This window comes from Apis cerana, linkage group LG2 (assembly GCF_029169275.1).
Source record: "Apis cerana isolate GH-2021 linkage group LG2, AcerK_1.0, whole genome shotgun sequence".
NCBI lineage: Eukaryota > Metazoa > Arthropoda > Insecta > Hymenoptera > Apidae > Apis > Apis cerana.
Window position 1 is genome coordinate 8081470 of NC_083853.1, and position 17434 is coordinate 8098903.

A 17434-nucleotide genomic window follows, 5' to 3' on the forward strand; every position below is an offset into this window, starting at 1 on the left:
TTTTCTTTTTCATCGCCTCTCTCTGTTCGCGCATAAATGGACCGAACTTCAGGCAAAGCGGTGCTGAAACCATCGTGTTAAGTACCGATTCAGAAACTCGACGACGAGCCAGCTTAATTCGTGCCTGCACTTTTTATACGAATGCTTGAAAATCGTTTTGCAATTTTTTTGATTACAAATGGGTTGGGACGTTGTCGAATATACAGTCGACATAATTTCCTCAGTTCGTATAGCGTTGCCATCTCGTAAACCGAACGATATAGATTTTACTTTCAGGCAGTAGGTCGCGTTGAATCAGACATTAATATAACTACGACAGTGATTTATCAGACGCGTGTACACAAGGCAAGGTGTTTGATCAACGTAAATTTTCGACGTATACAGCAAATTTAATGCATTCACGAACACAGATTAGATCGTATTGCGGATGTTAATGCGCTATTATAGCTGTGTAATACACTAGATGTAAATATATTATCATAATTGTATAATAAACAAACAATTGTATAATCAAATAAAAATTCGATGCGAAATCTTTTCTCGCAACTTGATAAAACTTTGCATGAAAAAATTAATCGATTCAAATTGATGCTCTTGAGAATCCTTAACTATGAAAAATTTTCGTACAAACTAATATTAAGTTTTATTGCAATTGAAAAATTTTCGAACAAACGGCGCAACTTTCTTATAAAAAAAAAAAATATTCAACCAACTCATTGATAATAAAAATTTAGGAGAATAAAAATTACTATTTTCAAAATCGAATAAAAATAATTTAATCAAAAATTTATGCGATTCTAATCTTTGAGTAGCACGGAACATGATTTGATCTGATTCCACGATATTCTTCGATGTTCAAAAAAATAGAAAAAACTTTTCCAAATACGTCGCACGGATCGAAGAATCCGTGAAAAGCAGCGAACCAACACTTTCCACGTCAGAAAAATTTTACATGTGAATCATAATGCGGTAAATCTCATAAGTCCAACCGACTGCGTCGAACGAGAAAACGTCTATTGTAGTGTGCATGCCTTAAGCAGTGGCACGCTTCGACAAGGGTGGAAGGGAAGAGAAAACGGGGTGTGCGCGTGGCCGGACGTCGTGACGCCTGCGTCAATCTGCGATTCATTGCCCTGGCAACGGCGACGCTCATCGTCGTGCCTTTTTCTCTTTCCCACCGAGCTCAATCGCCGTTTCACTTATCTCTTTCGACATACGGATATTCCCATTTTCCTTTCCTACCGACTTCCGTCTCCGTCCCACTAGTCGCGTTTCTCCCAACTTAGCTAGCTACCTCCTTATCCTCATATCACAAACCGTTGAAGTTTCTGCGACGTAACAAGTGGATATCCTCATTTCTTACACGATCATTTCCCGTACTTGTACATCTTTCACTGTCTTCACGGATTTCGTTTCTTCTATGAGAACTCGATTCGAAGCGTTGCCAGTCGTATCGTTTTTCGATAATCGTTGGTATTCGATACAATTTTCGACGGATACGAAGCTATTCGGAGCACGATTTTGATTCAACAAAAAAAATCGAAAGATTATTATTTCGACGATGTTTATCCGACGACGCGTCTGCAAACTTAATTCCTCTGCAATTAAAGGAAATTGTGTTGCGTCTTTGTTCTTGAACAATATAAAATAATAAGCTATTTCTACTCTTCTGATCCACAAAGGGATAAGAAAAGTGCTATCATTTTTCACCCTTTCAATGGGAAATACATATTTTCTACATTTGATAAATTTACGGAAAGTAGTACGAGTTATTTCTAAAGAGACGTGATATAAATTTGAAAAATATCTTTGTATTTTTCACGATAAAATTCGTTCTCATCGATTTTTTTCATATATAATTGAATTAATTAGATTCCTTTTAATAATATTTGCAAAAATATATTGTTGTTTTGATAAAATGAAAATCGTTTCGATGTTAAAATGCGAATAAGACTAATTAAATTATGACTTGCAAAGAATATGCATATCATATGATATAACTCTATACTAAATAATGTCAAAAAAAAGAGTTTTCCATTGCAGAATCTTGTTCTCTTTTTATCGACGAGATTTGATCGAAAATTTCTAGAATGTTTTTAAATACGTTATCAAAATTTTGTTTCAAATAAAAAGTTCACTTTAATGTAACATATTTCGAGCAGCCTTTAGAAGAATCGATTTAAATAGACTGCTCACGTTGCAATAGACTTATCTAAATTTATATATAGAAAACAGTTTCATCAGATTCGCAAAAGAAGAAAAGACTCTTTCGTTCCCTCTGCTATTATATCCAGCACTTTCAACTTCCATCGATTGAATAACGAAGTCTACCTCCCCTCCCCCCATTCCCTTTATCACAGATAAAGTTCTCTGTCATAATAACTTTGGCGTCTCTAAATGGTACGTATATCCGTAATAAATTGTTCTTGCAAACTTTCTGGATAGCAAGCTATATAAATAGTCTCGTGGAATCTTCCCCGTACCGTGCGTTCCCTACAACCCACCATCACCCCGAACCAACCTCAACCCCTCTTCGAGATGCGCTATACTACTCTTAAAGATGCTTTTCATTGCACTCCTACACAGTGAAATCCGATCGATGCGAGTATCTCGTTTTATCGCATGGCCAACTTGTTCCGTTCAATGTCCTCCTTCAACAAACTGGACCTCGAATCCTACTATACGCATCTTCCATTGTGTATTTCGCGACCTTATCTTCTCTCGTTTCCTCTATCCTTTAAAATCTCTCTTTCTTTCTGCATTTCCTTTTTCTTTTCTATCCTATTCTTTACAGATGGATACAAACTTTGAAGAAGGGTAGATAATTTGATATGCATACTTATTTCATAAGTTCTATAATTTTGTTATTATTTTCAAAAATTTTATCACGATAAAATCTATTAATTTTCTTCATTGGTTACTTTTTTTTTAACCTCATTTACGCAAAAGCTACTACGATTTTTTTTCTTGTATCCTGTTATATTTTGATCTTGTCCGACTCGTTTCTTTATTTCCATTGTTACCATTCGTTACGTTTATATCGACTTAATTGACTTTTACTTCGCTTCAACCTGTGAGATCTCGACATGGTGAGTAATTGTGTGTGCGCGCGAAAGACTGATTGGTACGTGTCGTTGGTTTATTCGAATATCAACGATCAACAATTTGAATCACTGAAGAGTTCAATCGATGCAATATACACAGAGAGATATAAACGACGAACCATTTGCGAGGGAACATTTAAATAACTTCTATTAATATATTGCGATATTGCTGAAGATTCTATCAAAGTCGAGTACTCTTTTCATACCTTTGATCAACACCTTTTATACGACTAAAAAGCGATCAGGATTAAAAATTTCACACCTTTAATTGAATCAAATATAAAGAATGCTCAAAGAATCATTTGAATCTTACGATACGTTTTCAAGTGATACGATAATAATAAATCTGAAGGAATATAAAACTCGTAAAGAGATGGAATACAATTTTCGTGAGCTAAATTCATGGAAACTATCTATTCATTTCCACCTCAAGAGACTTTCTGCTTCTTTCGGTTTACCGAGAAAACTTTTACACGCGCGCTAAAGTTTTCACCCGCAATTACTTGGGCATCTAAACTTGCTGGATAGTAATAAAGACTTCCCTTCTCATATATACCTGCTTATCTGAATTAATAAAGTGAACTTATTCTTACTTATTAAATAGAAACTTTTGTCTCATATTATTGATCGAATAAAAATAAAAAAAATTAATGATACATTTTTGTAATTGCATTTTTTCTTTTATCTACTATCTTTTATAATTCATATAGTTCAATTCGCTGTTATAAACTTTGTCATGATAATCATCATTTGAATATTAAAAATGTTAGTAATTAATAATAATAAAAACAAATGTACTACTATATTATATTAATGCAATTGTTTATATATATTATATAAACATTATATATATATATATATATATATTATAAAATATATACAATCTAAAATTTAACCATTATTATCATAATTTATCAATTCTTAAAGACATGAATAATCATGAACACGAGAAACTAATTCTAAACAATTGATGCATGTAATTATTACCACCAATATGTCATATTGCATAATAATTTATCAATTTATCAATTAATGTATTTATAAATTACAAATTAGAGTTTATAGAATAATAATACAATTGTTTATAAATATATAAATATGTATTACTAATATCATATATAAATTGCAAAATTTTATTTGTTTTATTACGAAATTTATTACCATTGTGGAAAAAGAATTAATAACTTATAATTTATTAATATTAATTATTAATATTAATAACTTATAATTTGTAAAAACTTTATTGTTGATATTAGCTCCATTTGAGAATAAATATATTTATTAATTTAAATTCAGTAATAGCAAAAATTGTTTTCTATTTACACACAATTTATAATATTCAATTTCCTAACAAAAATTTTTAATAATGATTCATATTATAAGTAGAAAAGAATACAAATTTTTAAATTCTTTAAGTTAAAAAACTGAATTATTTTTATCACAACGCACAACATCTGAGAAATTATGAAAGCCAAAGAAAAACCTATCTAATAAAAGTTGCACGATACAAAAGACTTTGTGATGACAAGGATTTCTTCCTATAAGAAGATGCTAAGACATGAATGATCGTATTAATCTTAAATCCAGTGATATAATTTTCTTACAATAAAATAAAAATTCTATAAAAAGTATAATAATCTATATTTATTATTTAAAAATTTAATTTACGCTTATATTGCGATTTTAATGTATTTAAAATATTAAATAATTTAAATAATATTCTGTTTCATTGCAAAGAATATTTAAGGCACAATATAGATTTTATATATCATTTTCTATAATTAATTTTTTAAGAAAAGTATACGAAATCTCATGAAAAAAAACTCAAATAAAAAACTAATTTTATAATTTTTAAAAATATGTATTTTATCAAAAACATATTTTTAAAATATATATCCAATACGCTTTTTAAAATTTAATTAACTTGACATAAATTTATTTTAGAAAATAAAATAAAGATGTTCATCAGATTGTTTAAAAATAAATTTTTAAAAATTACATAAAATAATTATATATATGTAGAAGCAAAAAAACTTACCAAAATAGAATTTCAATTCGAAGAAAGATAATTATATTTGCTCTTGATTTATAATTTAATGTAGTTTTTTGTATAGCGCCTAAAATATGAAATGTATGTTAGCATATGAATCTTACATATCATTGGCATTTCTTACAACCAGTATTTATTATGCAATTTATATTTCCAATATAAATTTTCATTATAAGTTAACATACTATTAACATACCATTGAACTTTTAATAAACTTTTTTTATATTACTTTCTTTACTTCTCAATTAAATTCCAAATACGATTATTAATCATCATTTATAACGACATAATAAATTCAAAATTAATAAGCACGTATACATTTAATACATCAAAAACAATATTATAGCATTCTTTAAATTCCATTAATATATTTCACATTTAAAAATAAAACAATCACAAAAAATATTCACTTTAAATGTTCAAATATTTTCTTTTTCTTATTTTTAAGCACAAAAATAGATATGTCACATTAATTGATATATCATTACTAACATAACCGCGTTACCGTTATAACTTGCATTTCACGAAAGTTTTAAAATTGCTCTCTAAATTTTGATTTGCTGCGCAGAAAATGGTGGGGAGCTGTAACAGAACTACCGCAGTGTTGCATCACGTGTCTACTTGGAAAGTTCGCGGGATAAGCAAGCCACGTTGATGTTACAGTTATCTACCGTATTGACCATTTTTATTTTATATTTTCGGTAGAAATGTTATTCTTGAATTTTTTATATCTATATATATTATAACATGTAAGTATTATACATTCAAAAAATATTATATGAAATTATATAGCATTTCACACTAATTAAATATATAACTTATCATAAATTATTTTATAAAAAAAATTAATTTATTTCTTTATTTTAATAATTAATTATTAATATAATGTTTTTTTCAAAATAATTTTGTATTTTAAAAAAGATGAAACACTTTCGATTATTGTGCAGTATCATTCCATATAATTCTAAACGTGAAATAAACGTAAATAATGAAATCAGATTTTAATTTCAATCGCTATTAACACTACTATCGTTTTTTGTAGTCTGAACCGATAACGTTGTACGTGATGTGAAAATGGTAAGAGGATCAAATAATCCTCGACATAGACTAGATATAAAAGAATTTTATATCTAAGAACTTATATCTAGAGATTCATACGTTTATGCCCTAAATTCTTAAGACACGAAAAAATATTACATGTTATATCTATTTTGTATATTGTCTATGCCATTATTACTATACTTGTACTAAAAAATATAGTTAAAATATAAATTTCTTTTATAAAATATTCTTTTATATAAAAATTTTCAAAATTATATATAAAAAAGAAAAGTTAAGTAAGTTTATTGAATGAATAAATTATCATTAGTAGTTTCTTTTATCAAACGATATGTTATACATCTTTTTCTAATTTTTTAAAACACTAACTTAATGATAAATAAAATCGCTTTTAGCATAAATGTAATTTTGATATGATTATAATAGTATAAAGTTTGTATTGAAGAAAACAACAAATTTTGAACAATATCTTGAATTTAAATCTATCGCAATCGGCAATATCATTTTCTACTATTACGAATTCATTTATATAAATATCGTTCAAGTAATGCACAACTTTATCTAACAACAGTTAATCAACAAATATCGTTTCCTATTTTCGTTACGCATGAAGTTTATTGTTGCATTATTAAAGCTTAATTTACTTTAATATTGTGCTTATTATATATTAAGGACAATGTCTTATCAATTATATCGAAACACAACATTAGGTAATACATTACAAGAAAGTCTGGATGAATTGATTCAAGTAAGTGTAAAAATATATTGAGGTTAAGATTGTCAATCAATCTTAATCAATTTTATTTTTATTATTATGTAAAATTTATTATGTACATTTCATTTAAAAAAAAAAACATTTCATTAATATTTCATTAATATTTTTACACAATATCATGATCTTAAATTTAAAATGAACAATAAATTTTAATTTTAATATGAATTTTTAATAGAATTTTTTAATTATAAGTTAAATGTATGTATAATCTAATATATTTAATTTGTGTAATATTATAGTATGGACAAATTACACCTCAATTAGCAATTAAAGTACTATTACAATTTGATAAGGCAATAAATCAAGCACTTGCAACCAGAGTTAAATCACGACTTACATTTAAGGTAAATATTAGGTAATATAATTAATTTGTAAATAATAATTATTATAATTATTTAAATTTTTATATATATTTTTTATAAATATTACTAATTATTTAAATTTTTTAGGCTGGTAAATTAAATACTTACAGATTTTGTGACAATGTATGGACTTTTATGCTTAATGATGTTGAATTTCGTGAAGTTCAAGAAGTTGCAATAGTAGATAAAGTTAAAATTGTTGCTTGTGATGGAAAAAGTAAGTAATCAATAAGGAAATCTTATTTTTATAATTATCTATAATATTAATTATTTATTATTTATTATTAATTATTACAATTATAAATTATTTACAATATGTCTATATTAAAAAAAAAATTAGTTATCTTTAGAAAGTATTATGATAATTATTGAATTTTTATATTATAGCATTGGATGGAGATGCAGCCGCAAAGCGATAACATCACTTACACATTTGAATATATTATTATATTATAAATAAAAAAAATACTAGTTATAAAGAAATTTCATAATAGATAATCAAAACAAAGTATACATATAATATATCCAATATAGATATATAATTTTCATTTATTTTATAACAATTTAATTTTGTTATACACTATATCTTAAATATTATTAAAAGTATGATCATAATATTATGTTAAAAAATAGATATTTAAATATTAACTGCTTTTTTGTCATATCAAAACTTAGCATTAGCTTTATTTTTGTATTGTACCTTCTTGGGAATGGATAGATTTTACATATTATATTTACTATAACTTATCTTGAAAAATATAAAAATATATTGTATAATATAATCTTCCTATGTGGTCCAATCTGTTGTTCCAAAGATGTAAATAATTTTTTAAACGAGACTGTAAGATTTATTAGAATATTTAAGTGATACAAAGTGGCATTAAGGCTATATAAGAATGTAATTACAGTACTTTGTATTATAAATAGAACTTTTAAATATTAATAATATTCTTTCATTATTTATAATAATTTATTCATAAGTACATACAATAAATTTATAGTAAGAAGTAATGTACCTATACTTGTTATCATTAATATAACAGTTTGTCTAATATTCTTATTATGAGGTGTAAAATTTAATAAATAAAGTATAAGTATATTTATGATATATTGTCCATCTAGAAAGAAACAAGGCACGATATTAATAACTGCTAATCCCGCAGAAAATATCGTAATGTATTTACAAAGAAGAGTTAAAACTTCTGGTAATTTAGGATTTAAGAATGAGTATTTAGGTACCCAATCAGATACATCAATTGTCCGATAAATATCTGCTGGATATCCAAAAAATAAAACATCCTTTCCTTCTTTTCTTTTTATTTGAACAATCTATAACAGAAATAAATTTGTTAAATAAATTAATTTTCAATTTTATTTAATTAATATTTAGATGCTTTTCTAATTTCAAATTATTCTTATATACACACCTTAGTAATATTATCAAGGGAAGGTCTTAAACAATGAGTATCATGAAATATGCATTGGTAACTAGCATGACAAAAATTTTGTGACTGATTAATCATAATTCTAGCTGGAAGACAGGAATGAGGTGGTAAATGTAAAGGAGCTGCTTGAGGCCCTTCAATATATTCAAAACATAAATTTCCAATTGCTTCACTATCTGGTGTACAACAATTAATAACACCATTAGTTTTTTGTTTTGATGGAATTGATTCATCATATTCCTATTTATTGATTTGAAATATAAAAATGAAATTTTTATTTAATGTAATAATAAAATGAATAATATTAAAAAAAATTATACATAAAGATATTACCTGAATAAATGATTGTTTAACACAATATCCAAGAGCTGGTTGATTAATTGTATTTAATATACAATCATACCAGTCCTCAGCATGTTTTATAGAACAGTCATTTATCTCATATATTACATCCTGTTCAAGAAGTCCTGTAGGACCTAATACAGGTGAATTCTATAAATTAATATATGTAAATTTTTATAGAAAGAATTTACAATTTCTAATTTTATATTTTATCATTAGTTTTATATTAATCAATTTTTTTATTTACATTAAACAATAAATTTATAAAATATAAAAATTATTAATATATTCATTGTTTCAAAGATTACCAGCATTAAAAAAAAATAGATATATATTATAAAATAAGCTATAGCATTTTAATGTTATAAATATATTTTATAATTTAATTAATTCATATACATTAATTTGACAGTTTAAAATGCATGATTAATCAACTTACAGGTAAAATAGTTTTTACATAAATTCCATTTCCCACTGCATAAAATGGTGCCCACAACCATGTAGAAAGCATAAGAATGGTGGCAGCCACTGTAGCAAGTACTACATTATGCCAAATTCCTGCACAAGTAACTCTTAGTTGATTTTTTAATGGTAATGAACTAAGTTGTTCACTACTTATATGTACATAAGCTATAGGTATTGTAAATGCAATTAGTATTCCTAAACCAAATAGCTGAACATCTTCTCTTGCTGCAGCCAATGCATGTCCTAACTCATGCATAATACTGCAAACTGCTAATGTAATGATATAATATCCAATTTCATTAAAGGGCACATCTATTCCAGGTAACTATAGAAAATAAAGATGTATTATTTAATAAAACAAATTAAAAAAAAATATTATTAAATATAACTTATGTTTGATATATTTTTACTATAAATTGAAAAAAAAATTAAATTTAAAATATAATTTTCTTATAAGAACTTATTTCATTAAAATATTTTTAAAAATTATCTTATTAAAATAAATATTTAAATGTTACATTAAATTATAATTACCATAGGTTCTAATAAAGACTCAGAATTAGTATTATCAATAGATGGTCCATTAGTCCATATATTGAATGTCATTCTTAAAATTGCAATTGTAGCAATAGGTAAAATAATAACACTAACAATCACTCCTGTATTAAACCAAACAGTCCAAAATTTAGAACGATCCATTCCCCATTTAATTATCTTACGATTAAATGCTGTAGTAAACCATTTTATTCGTAATATTTGAACTTCTAAACCAGTATTTTTCAAAAAATATAAGTAAGGATAATGTGAACATGTCTGTAAAATAAAATTCATAATTATTTAAAGATATATAATTGAAATCACTATTAAGATTAATATTTCTTTTCAAAATAATTATTTCATTTATTTAAATTAATTATTAATTACTTAATTTAAATAAATATTTATTTTTTCATAATTCTAAAAATATTTGAAAATACATTCAATAAATACCTTAAAAATTGTGTCAAAAAAGAATAATGAACAATGAATGAGACCTATTATAATTAATACATTTAAAACTTCCATTTTCGAATATTTTATTTTTATTTTTTATATAAACACTTTTCATATTACATTATGTATTGTACGTAAATGTTTCTTTATACTTCAGGTCGTATAACTTGTATAAAACTATCTGATTTTTTATATATATAGTTGATACGAATATGCTAGTAAAATATGACTTTGTGACAGTTGCATTCCCTAGATAATAGCATTTATTATTTGTATGATTACATTTATATAAAAAATAATATTCATTGAATTTTAAAATAATACATAATAATTTAAAAACTTTTTGTAAACTAGCTTGTTTATAAACTAAATTTATTATTTATTTTTTTATTTTTATAAATATATTCTTCTATCTGTTGAAACAATTTTTATTTTATTAAATATTTTTTTTGTATTTTCTTTTGTTTTTTATTATATTTATATATATATATATACATTATTTTGTAAAAAAACTTTTAAATATTACATAGGGAATTCAATACGAATGAGAATAGTTTGACTGAATAATAATGACTTAGATACATCTAGAATAGAATACCATTCGATTATATTTGATCATTATCACTTTTACTTTGTTTATAACCTTTACTTATTAAATTAATAATGATATATGATATTTAATATATAATTTGATATTTAATAATAATTTTTATTTCGTGCATAATTTAAAATTATTATTGTTATACTGACATGTCGTTAACTATCGAAAAACAAATTGAATTATTGTTAACTGGTCATCCTTTAGAAATTGATGATATGCATGAAATCATCCATACCGCACAAAATGAAATAGGTAAAAATAAAATTTATAAATAATTAAATATCGAAAATAATATTTTATTGATATTTTTATACATTATTTTATATGTTAATATTTTATATTATATATATATATATTAATTTTATATAGTGTTATAAAACATATAAATAAAAAATATGGTAGAAATTCTAAAATACTTAATCTTCTTAATTTTTAATTCATATATTTAATCTTGATTTAAATGAATTCTTGATAATCTTAATTTTTTTTTACGTAATCATTTATTATCATTATTATCATATATAATCATTATTTATTATTAATAATATATAATAAAAAATATAGGAGAAACAGGAGTATCTAGTACTTATATACCAATTTGTCAAAAAACTGTAACATATATTGTTGCTGCAGTAATAATAAATAATCAAGGAGAAATATTAATGATGCAAGAAGCTAAATCTAATTGTAATGGAAAATGGTATTTACCTGCTGGTCGAGTTGAACCTAATGAAAATTTATTAGATGCTGTTAAAAGAGAAGTTTTAGAAGAAACAGGACTTATATTACAACCAGAAACATTGATATTAATAGAATGTGCAACTGGTTCATGGTTTCGATTTGTATTTACTGGCAAAATAATTGGTGGTAAATTGAAAACATTAGAAGAAGCAAATAAAGAATCATTACAAGCATGTTGGATAAGTAATATAAATGATTTAACACTCAGATCACATGATATTGTATCTTTGATAGAAAGAGGTAAACTTTATATGAATAAAGATGTTTCACAACATCCAAATTTAATGCCAATTAGTACACCATTAAACAAATTATTATTACGACTAATAATCACCTCAAAGAAAAGAGCAACGTAAGTTATATTCATTTGAAACATATTTTATTTAACTTTATTTTACACTGAAAGTTTGAAATTTATTTTTAAGTATATCACTGCTTATGCTTGATTCTTTAGTATTTACGCTTTCAGTAAGGTCACTGGTGATAGTTTTCATAACAGAACAGCAACAATCTGATTATGACTGAATATGGATGAAGGCTTAGGTTGGAGTATAGTAGGTACACTTACATGCACATGCACTTGTACATATACATTTATAACATTAAATATAATTTTTTATTTTTATCATTTCTGTTAAAACTCATAATACTAACAATTTAGATTTTTACAATTAAATCACAATTAATACTCTTAGATTTATTATTAATTATTATAATACTTAATATAATAATATATAATAATAATATAAATTTTATTATAATATATATATTACTAATTATATTTTAATTATGTAATTATAAATTTGACTAATAAAAAATGTAAATAAATTAATATTTTTCTGTAAATAACATATTTGATTGCAGTGAAAATATTTATCAAAAATTATTATTTTATCATCTTTTTATCTATAAATTAATATATAATTATATATATATTTTATCAACAGGAATAAATTGCATATTCTTGTATCAAATGCAATGCCATTTCATTTACCAATTTGTGAGATTAATCCAAATCGCAATCTTCTTTCAACTCTACATAATTTTATGAAGGTAAATTTTTATTTTAAATATATATTATATATTATAATATAAATAATTTTATACTGTTATTTGATATAAATTATTTAGGAATTATTTGGAAATGAAGTAGCACAACATAAACCACATGGAGTAGTTTCTCTAGAATTTAGTGGAGGACAAGGAGGAGATGGACTTTGTTTAACATTATTAGTTTCATTTAAGTTACCTGTGGAAAATGTACCTGCTAATGAAAAATTTATTTGGTACGAATTGCCCGAAAATCTTGCTACGAGTATCACTCATCGATTACCGCGAAATATGACCGTGCCTTTAAGTGTAATACGATAATCAAATATATATAATCTAAGTGCACATTAGATGTGTATAACATAATTGCATTTCAAATTTTAATTTATTTTTTTTTAAAGTAAAAACATTTTGAATTAGTATATTATATTTTGATTAAAATTATGCATTTAATTAAATTTTTATAATTATTTCCAAAAATATAATTAACAATTTTTTAATTATTACTTGTTGTAAATTTTGTAATTGAAAACAAAATAATATATATACATGCACATATGCACATAATTTTATATGTACGCATACACAAATCAGATATACTTATCTCATATTAGAAATATCTAATAATTTTTAATTTAAAAAATATTTATGTCACACGTTTACATTTTTCCTAGTCTATACCAATGATTTTTTAACAAGAATAAATAATAATATGTAATTTTTTGACTTCATAATATTTCTAAAACTTTATAATATTAATTAAATAATTAATTTTACATAATATGATATTATATATTAATGCTTATTATATATGAATTATATATATTATTTTATTTTATTAAAAAGAAGTTATAAAAACTTCCAGTTGTTACCAAAAATTGTTGAAGATCTCTACTTCAATTTTAAGACTTATGTAAAAATTTTTATGAAAATAATCATAATCTAGAAAAATTGGAAAATTGACACATTATAGAAATTTATTTTTGTGTATTACAAAGAAATATTTCAAATATATGTACGTAAAATATATATACATATATATATATATATATATATATATATATATAAAGTTATAAAATAATTGTTATATTTAAACTCGAAAAATATTAGTAATAGTAATAAATATATATATTAAATATATATGTTATATTATGAAAATGTATCGTATTTAATAACAAAAAAATTTGAAATTATTTTTAATGTTACTTAAATTACATTTTTTTTTAATTTTTTGAGGTCTTTATGTAATAATAAGCAATTTTTTATAGTATATATTATTTATTAACAATGTAATAATTGAAATAAAAAATATTAATTATAACTTAATTTAATTAGTAATTAAACTTAATAATTCCTATATATCACATAAATAAATACATTAATAAATCAAAATTTTTATAAAAATTTATTTAATATTTATTGAATACTTTATATTTATTGAAAAGTAGAAAATATATCAAGAAAATGAATATAAAATATCTATATCAAATTTAAAAATTTTAAATATCACAGAATTACTATATAATTATTTATACAAAATTTTTCAGTATACTTTCGATTTTTTTATACATAATAATAATAAAAATAAATTTTGTACAAAAAAGTATATATTTAGTATATTTTTTTCATATTACATTCTTTAAAATAGAATATATATAATAAGAGTTTTTTAAATATTTAATATTTGAATAAGCATTACACATATACATAAATAATAAAATAAAAAATTATATATATATATGTAAATAAACTTATATAAATGCTTAATGTATTATATAAAATTGCACATATTTTTAATTATATTCATATAGTTATAACATGATTACATATTATATATTATCTAAATAGGTCTTACTTTTTATAATATAAAACTTACATATAAAAAAATATATATTTATATACTCATAATCATTGATATGATGTTAATAATAATTATTACAAAATTTAAACTCTGATAATACATTTTTACAGTAATTATAGTTACAAAATAAATTTATAAATTGAACTATCATTAATATATTTACTCAGTATATTAAAGTTTTTGTTAATGGCAAAATTTTAATTGTGTTAGAATAGTTTACTATTAGTTTATTCATCATTACTTTCATTTTTTATAGGAACAATATTGTTTATATTAGACATTATTTTAATATCAGTAGTTTGAGTTAGTGGTAAATTATTGAATGAACTTCTAGTTGTATTAAGATTTACTACACCACTCATTTCTTGTTTTTCATTATCATACTGATTAATGTTAGTGTTAATATTTATAATATGTTTTTTCATATGAGTTGTTAAATTTCCACTATGATAAAAGTCTTTTCCACAAACTTTACATTGAAATGGTTTAATTCCAGAATGTATCCTTTCATGAATTGATAAATTTCCACTATGTCTAAATTCTTTACCACATACGGCACATTTATATGGTTTTATACCTGAATGAGTTCTTAAATGTGTTGATAAGTTTCCACTATGACTAAACATTTTTCCACATATTTGACAACCATAAGGTCTTTCACCAGAATGTGTCCTCATATGGATAGCTAAATTTCCACTATGGGTAAAACATTTCCCACATTGATTACATTTATAAGGCCGTTCTCCATTATGAGTTCTCATATGTATAAATAAATTACTTTTATGTCCAAATTCTTTAAAACATATTTCACATTGACATTTAAGTTTTTTTCCTATATTTAATTCTGAAGAATTTTTAGATGGTCTTCCAGGACGATTAGATTTTGTAGGAGATATAGGCTCAGAAATTGTTACTATTTGATTTACAAATTTTGTTGATTGTATATTATTGATTTGAGGAAATTGTGATTGTTCAGTTTTTTGAGTCATATCTATATGATGTCTTTGATTCATTTGATTCAAACTTTCTTCCTGATTAACTTGAAAAATTGTATTATTTTGTATATAATTTTTCATATATGCTAATGAATTATTTTCCTAAAATATTTAACATTTATGATTAGTTTCTTAATTTAGAATATTGCATAAATTGTATGAATTTATATTTATAATTATTTGAATTTAATAAATTAATAAATCAAATAATGTATAATTTTAAATAAAATTATATATTTTTAAATATTTATAATATTTATTGAAATTATAAAACCCACTTCAGTTTGAAATAAATTACATTGACCATGGATTTGATTTTTTGAATGTATCTCATTAGATAACTGTGTATGATTCCAAAATTGTGATAATTCATTATATTTATAATCTTCTTCAATAAATGAATATTTGGAATTATTTGGAGCATTAACTTTATCATCAGAGTTAACATCTTCTATTCTCATACATTCATGTTTTATTTGTAAAGGATGAAACATCTATACATGTACACATATTAAAAAATAATTAAAATTAATAATATTTTATGTTATTTATTAAAAATAATTAGAAGAATTTTAATTTATTAATTGATTTATCAAAATAAAAAGGCTATATTTCAAGGAGAAGATATTTTTTTAATTAGAAATTCAAAATTATTAATATTGAATAATTATTTACAAGACAAATAAATAAACATTTAAAATTTATATAAAATACACGTACATTTAAAAAAAGATATTTTAAAAGTAATAATCACTGCGCTATAAGTTTCAATTCTTCATAGTTTAGTCAAAAAATCAATTTTAAAACAAACAACATGACTGACATACACTGTCACTTAAACACATTTATTTATTACATGTATCTTGTTCAAAGAAATAGTTATTTATAAACATTTTTGTAAAATATCAATATATCAAATAATTAAAGGGCTGTTTTATTACATTAAAAAGTTCAATTTATTTCATAAATAATGTAAATTTTTTATATCACCAACAGTGCCATCTAGGAAAACTACTATCTTTTGGAGGGCTAAATTACTAATTTTTGAATTTTATTACCTTTTACACCTAAGTAAATATTTTAAATACTTTTAAATTTAAAATAGATTTAATATATATATTAAATCTCCGAACAAATAATACAATCACATAAAAGATAATTTTATATAAAAAAATAAATTAAAAAAAAAATAAAATTTTTTCATTTAAGATTTCAATTTCAAGTAAATTAAAATTAAAAATTTTTATATAAAATTTATTATAAAATCAATAAAATATAAAATATATGTAATATATGTGAATAAAAAATTAATATATAAATATTTATAAATATTAATATATAAATCAAGAAATCAATATATATATATTCATATCATATATTTATAATTTTATTTAAAATGTCTTTTATTTTTATTAATTTAATATTTGATTAAACTATAATTTTTAATTACGTTTATAAAAATAATATATAAATAGTATCTTTTTTTCTTTCTCTTTATCTACAATATCAAATAAGTTATAAAAATATTTATTCTATAAAGAATATTTTAAAATGTTAATTATTTTATTTTTGTTATTTTTATTAAAAAAAA

At 22.7% G+C, this 17434-nt stretch overlaps 4 protein-coding genes across 6 annotated transcripts; 2 read left to right on the forward strand and 2 right to left on the reverse strand.

Moving 5' to 3' along the window:
* Positions 1-6379: 6379 nt before the first annotated feature.
* Positions 6380-8293, forward strand: LOC107996868 (transcription initiation factor IIA subunit 2). Its single transcript, XM_017055172.3, has 5 exons — positions 6380-6491; positions 6609-6961; positions 7228-7332; positions 7438-7567; positions 7738-8293. The coding sequence occupies exons 2-5, from the start codon at positions 6890-6892 to the stop codon at positions 7767-7769; spliced, it is 339 nt and encodes a 112-aa protein (XP_016910661.1). The 5' UTR covers positions 6380-6491; positions 6609-6889; the 3' UTR covers positions 7770-8293.
* An 8-nt stretch (positions 8294-8301) lies between these two features.
* LOC107996867 (membrane-bound transcription factor site-2 protease) lies at positions 8302-11416 on the reverse strand. Of its 3 annotated transcripts, XM_062070969.1 has the most exons (7): positions 10593-10810; positions 10137-10415; positions 9577-9927; positions 9129-9287; positions 8778-9035; positions 8590-8679; positions 8302-8468 (listed from the first exon to the last, which is right to left on the reverse strand). In XM_062070969.1, the coding sequence occupies exons 1-7, from the start codon at positions 10665-10667 to the stop codon at positions 8451-8453; spliced, it is 1230 nt and encodes a 409-aa protein (XP_061926953.1). In that variant the 5' UTR covers positions 10668-10810; the 3' UTR covers positions 8302-8450. The 3 variants fall into 3 exon arrangements, with proteins under 3 accessions (XP_061926953.1, XP_061926952.1, XP_016910659.1); XM_062070968.1 differs by lacking the exon at positions 10593-10810 and adding an exon at positions 11346-11416 and having other exon boundaries at positions 8302-8679; XM_017055170.3 differs by having other exon boundaries at positions 8302-8679; positions 10593-10735.
* On the forward strand, positions 10818-13337 carry LOC107996869 (8-oxo-dGDP phosphatase NUDT18). The gene is made up of 4 exons (XM_062070970.1): positions 10818-11448; positions 11761-12289; positions 12885-12990; positions 13069-13337. The coding sequence occupies exons 1-4, from the start codon at positions 11346-11348 to the stop codon at positions 13306-13308; spliced, it is 978 nt and encodes a 325-aa protein (XP_061926954.1). The 5' UTR covers positions 10818-11345; the 3' UTR covers positions 13309-13337.
* A 28-nt stretch (positions 13338-13365) lies between these two features.
* LOC107996713 (zinc finger protein 32-like) lies at positions 13366-16848 on the reverse strand. Its single transcript, XM_017054884.3, has 3 exons — positions 16564-16848; positions 16122-16337; positions 13366-15945 (listed from the first exon to the last, which is right to left on the reverse strand). Exons 2-3 carry the CDS (start codon positions 16335-16337, stop codon positions 15076-15078), a joined length of 1086 nt encoding a protein of 361 aa, XP_016910373.1. The 5' UTR covers positions 16564-16848; the 3' UTR covers positions 13366-15075.
* Between the last annotated feature and the right edge of the window lie 586 nt (positions 16849-17434).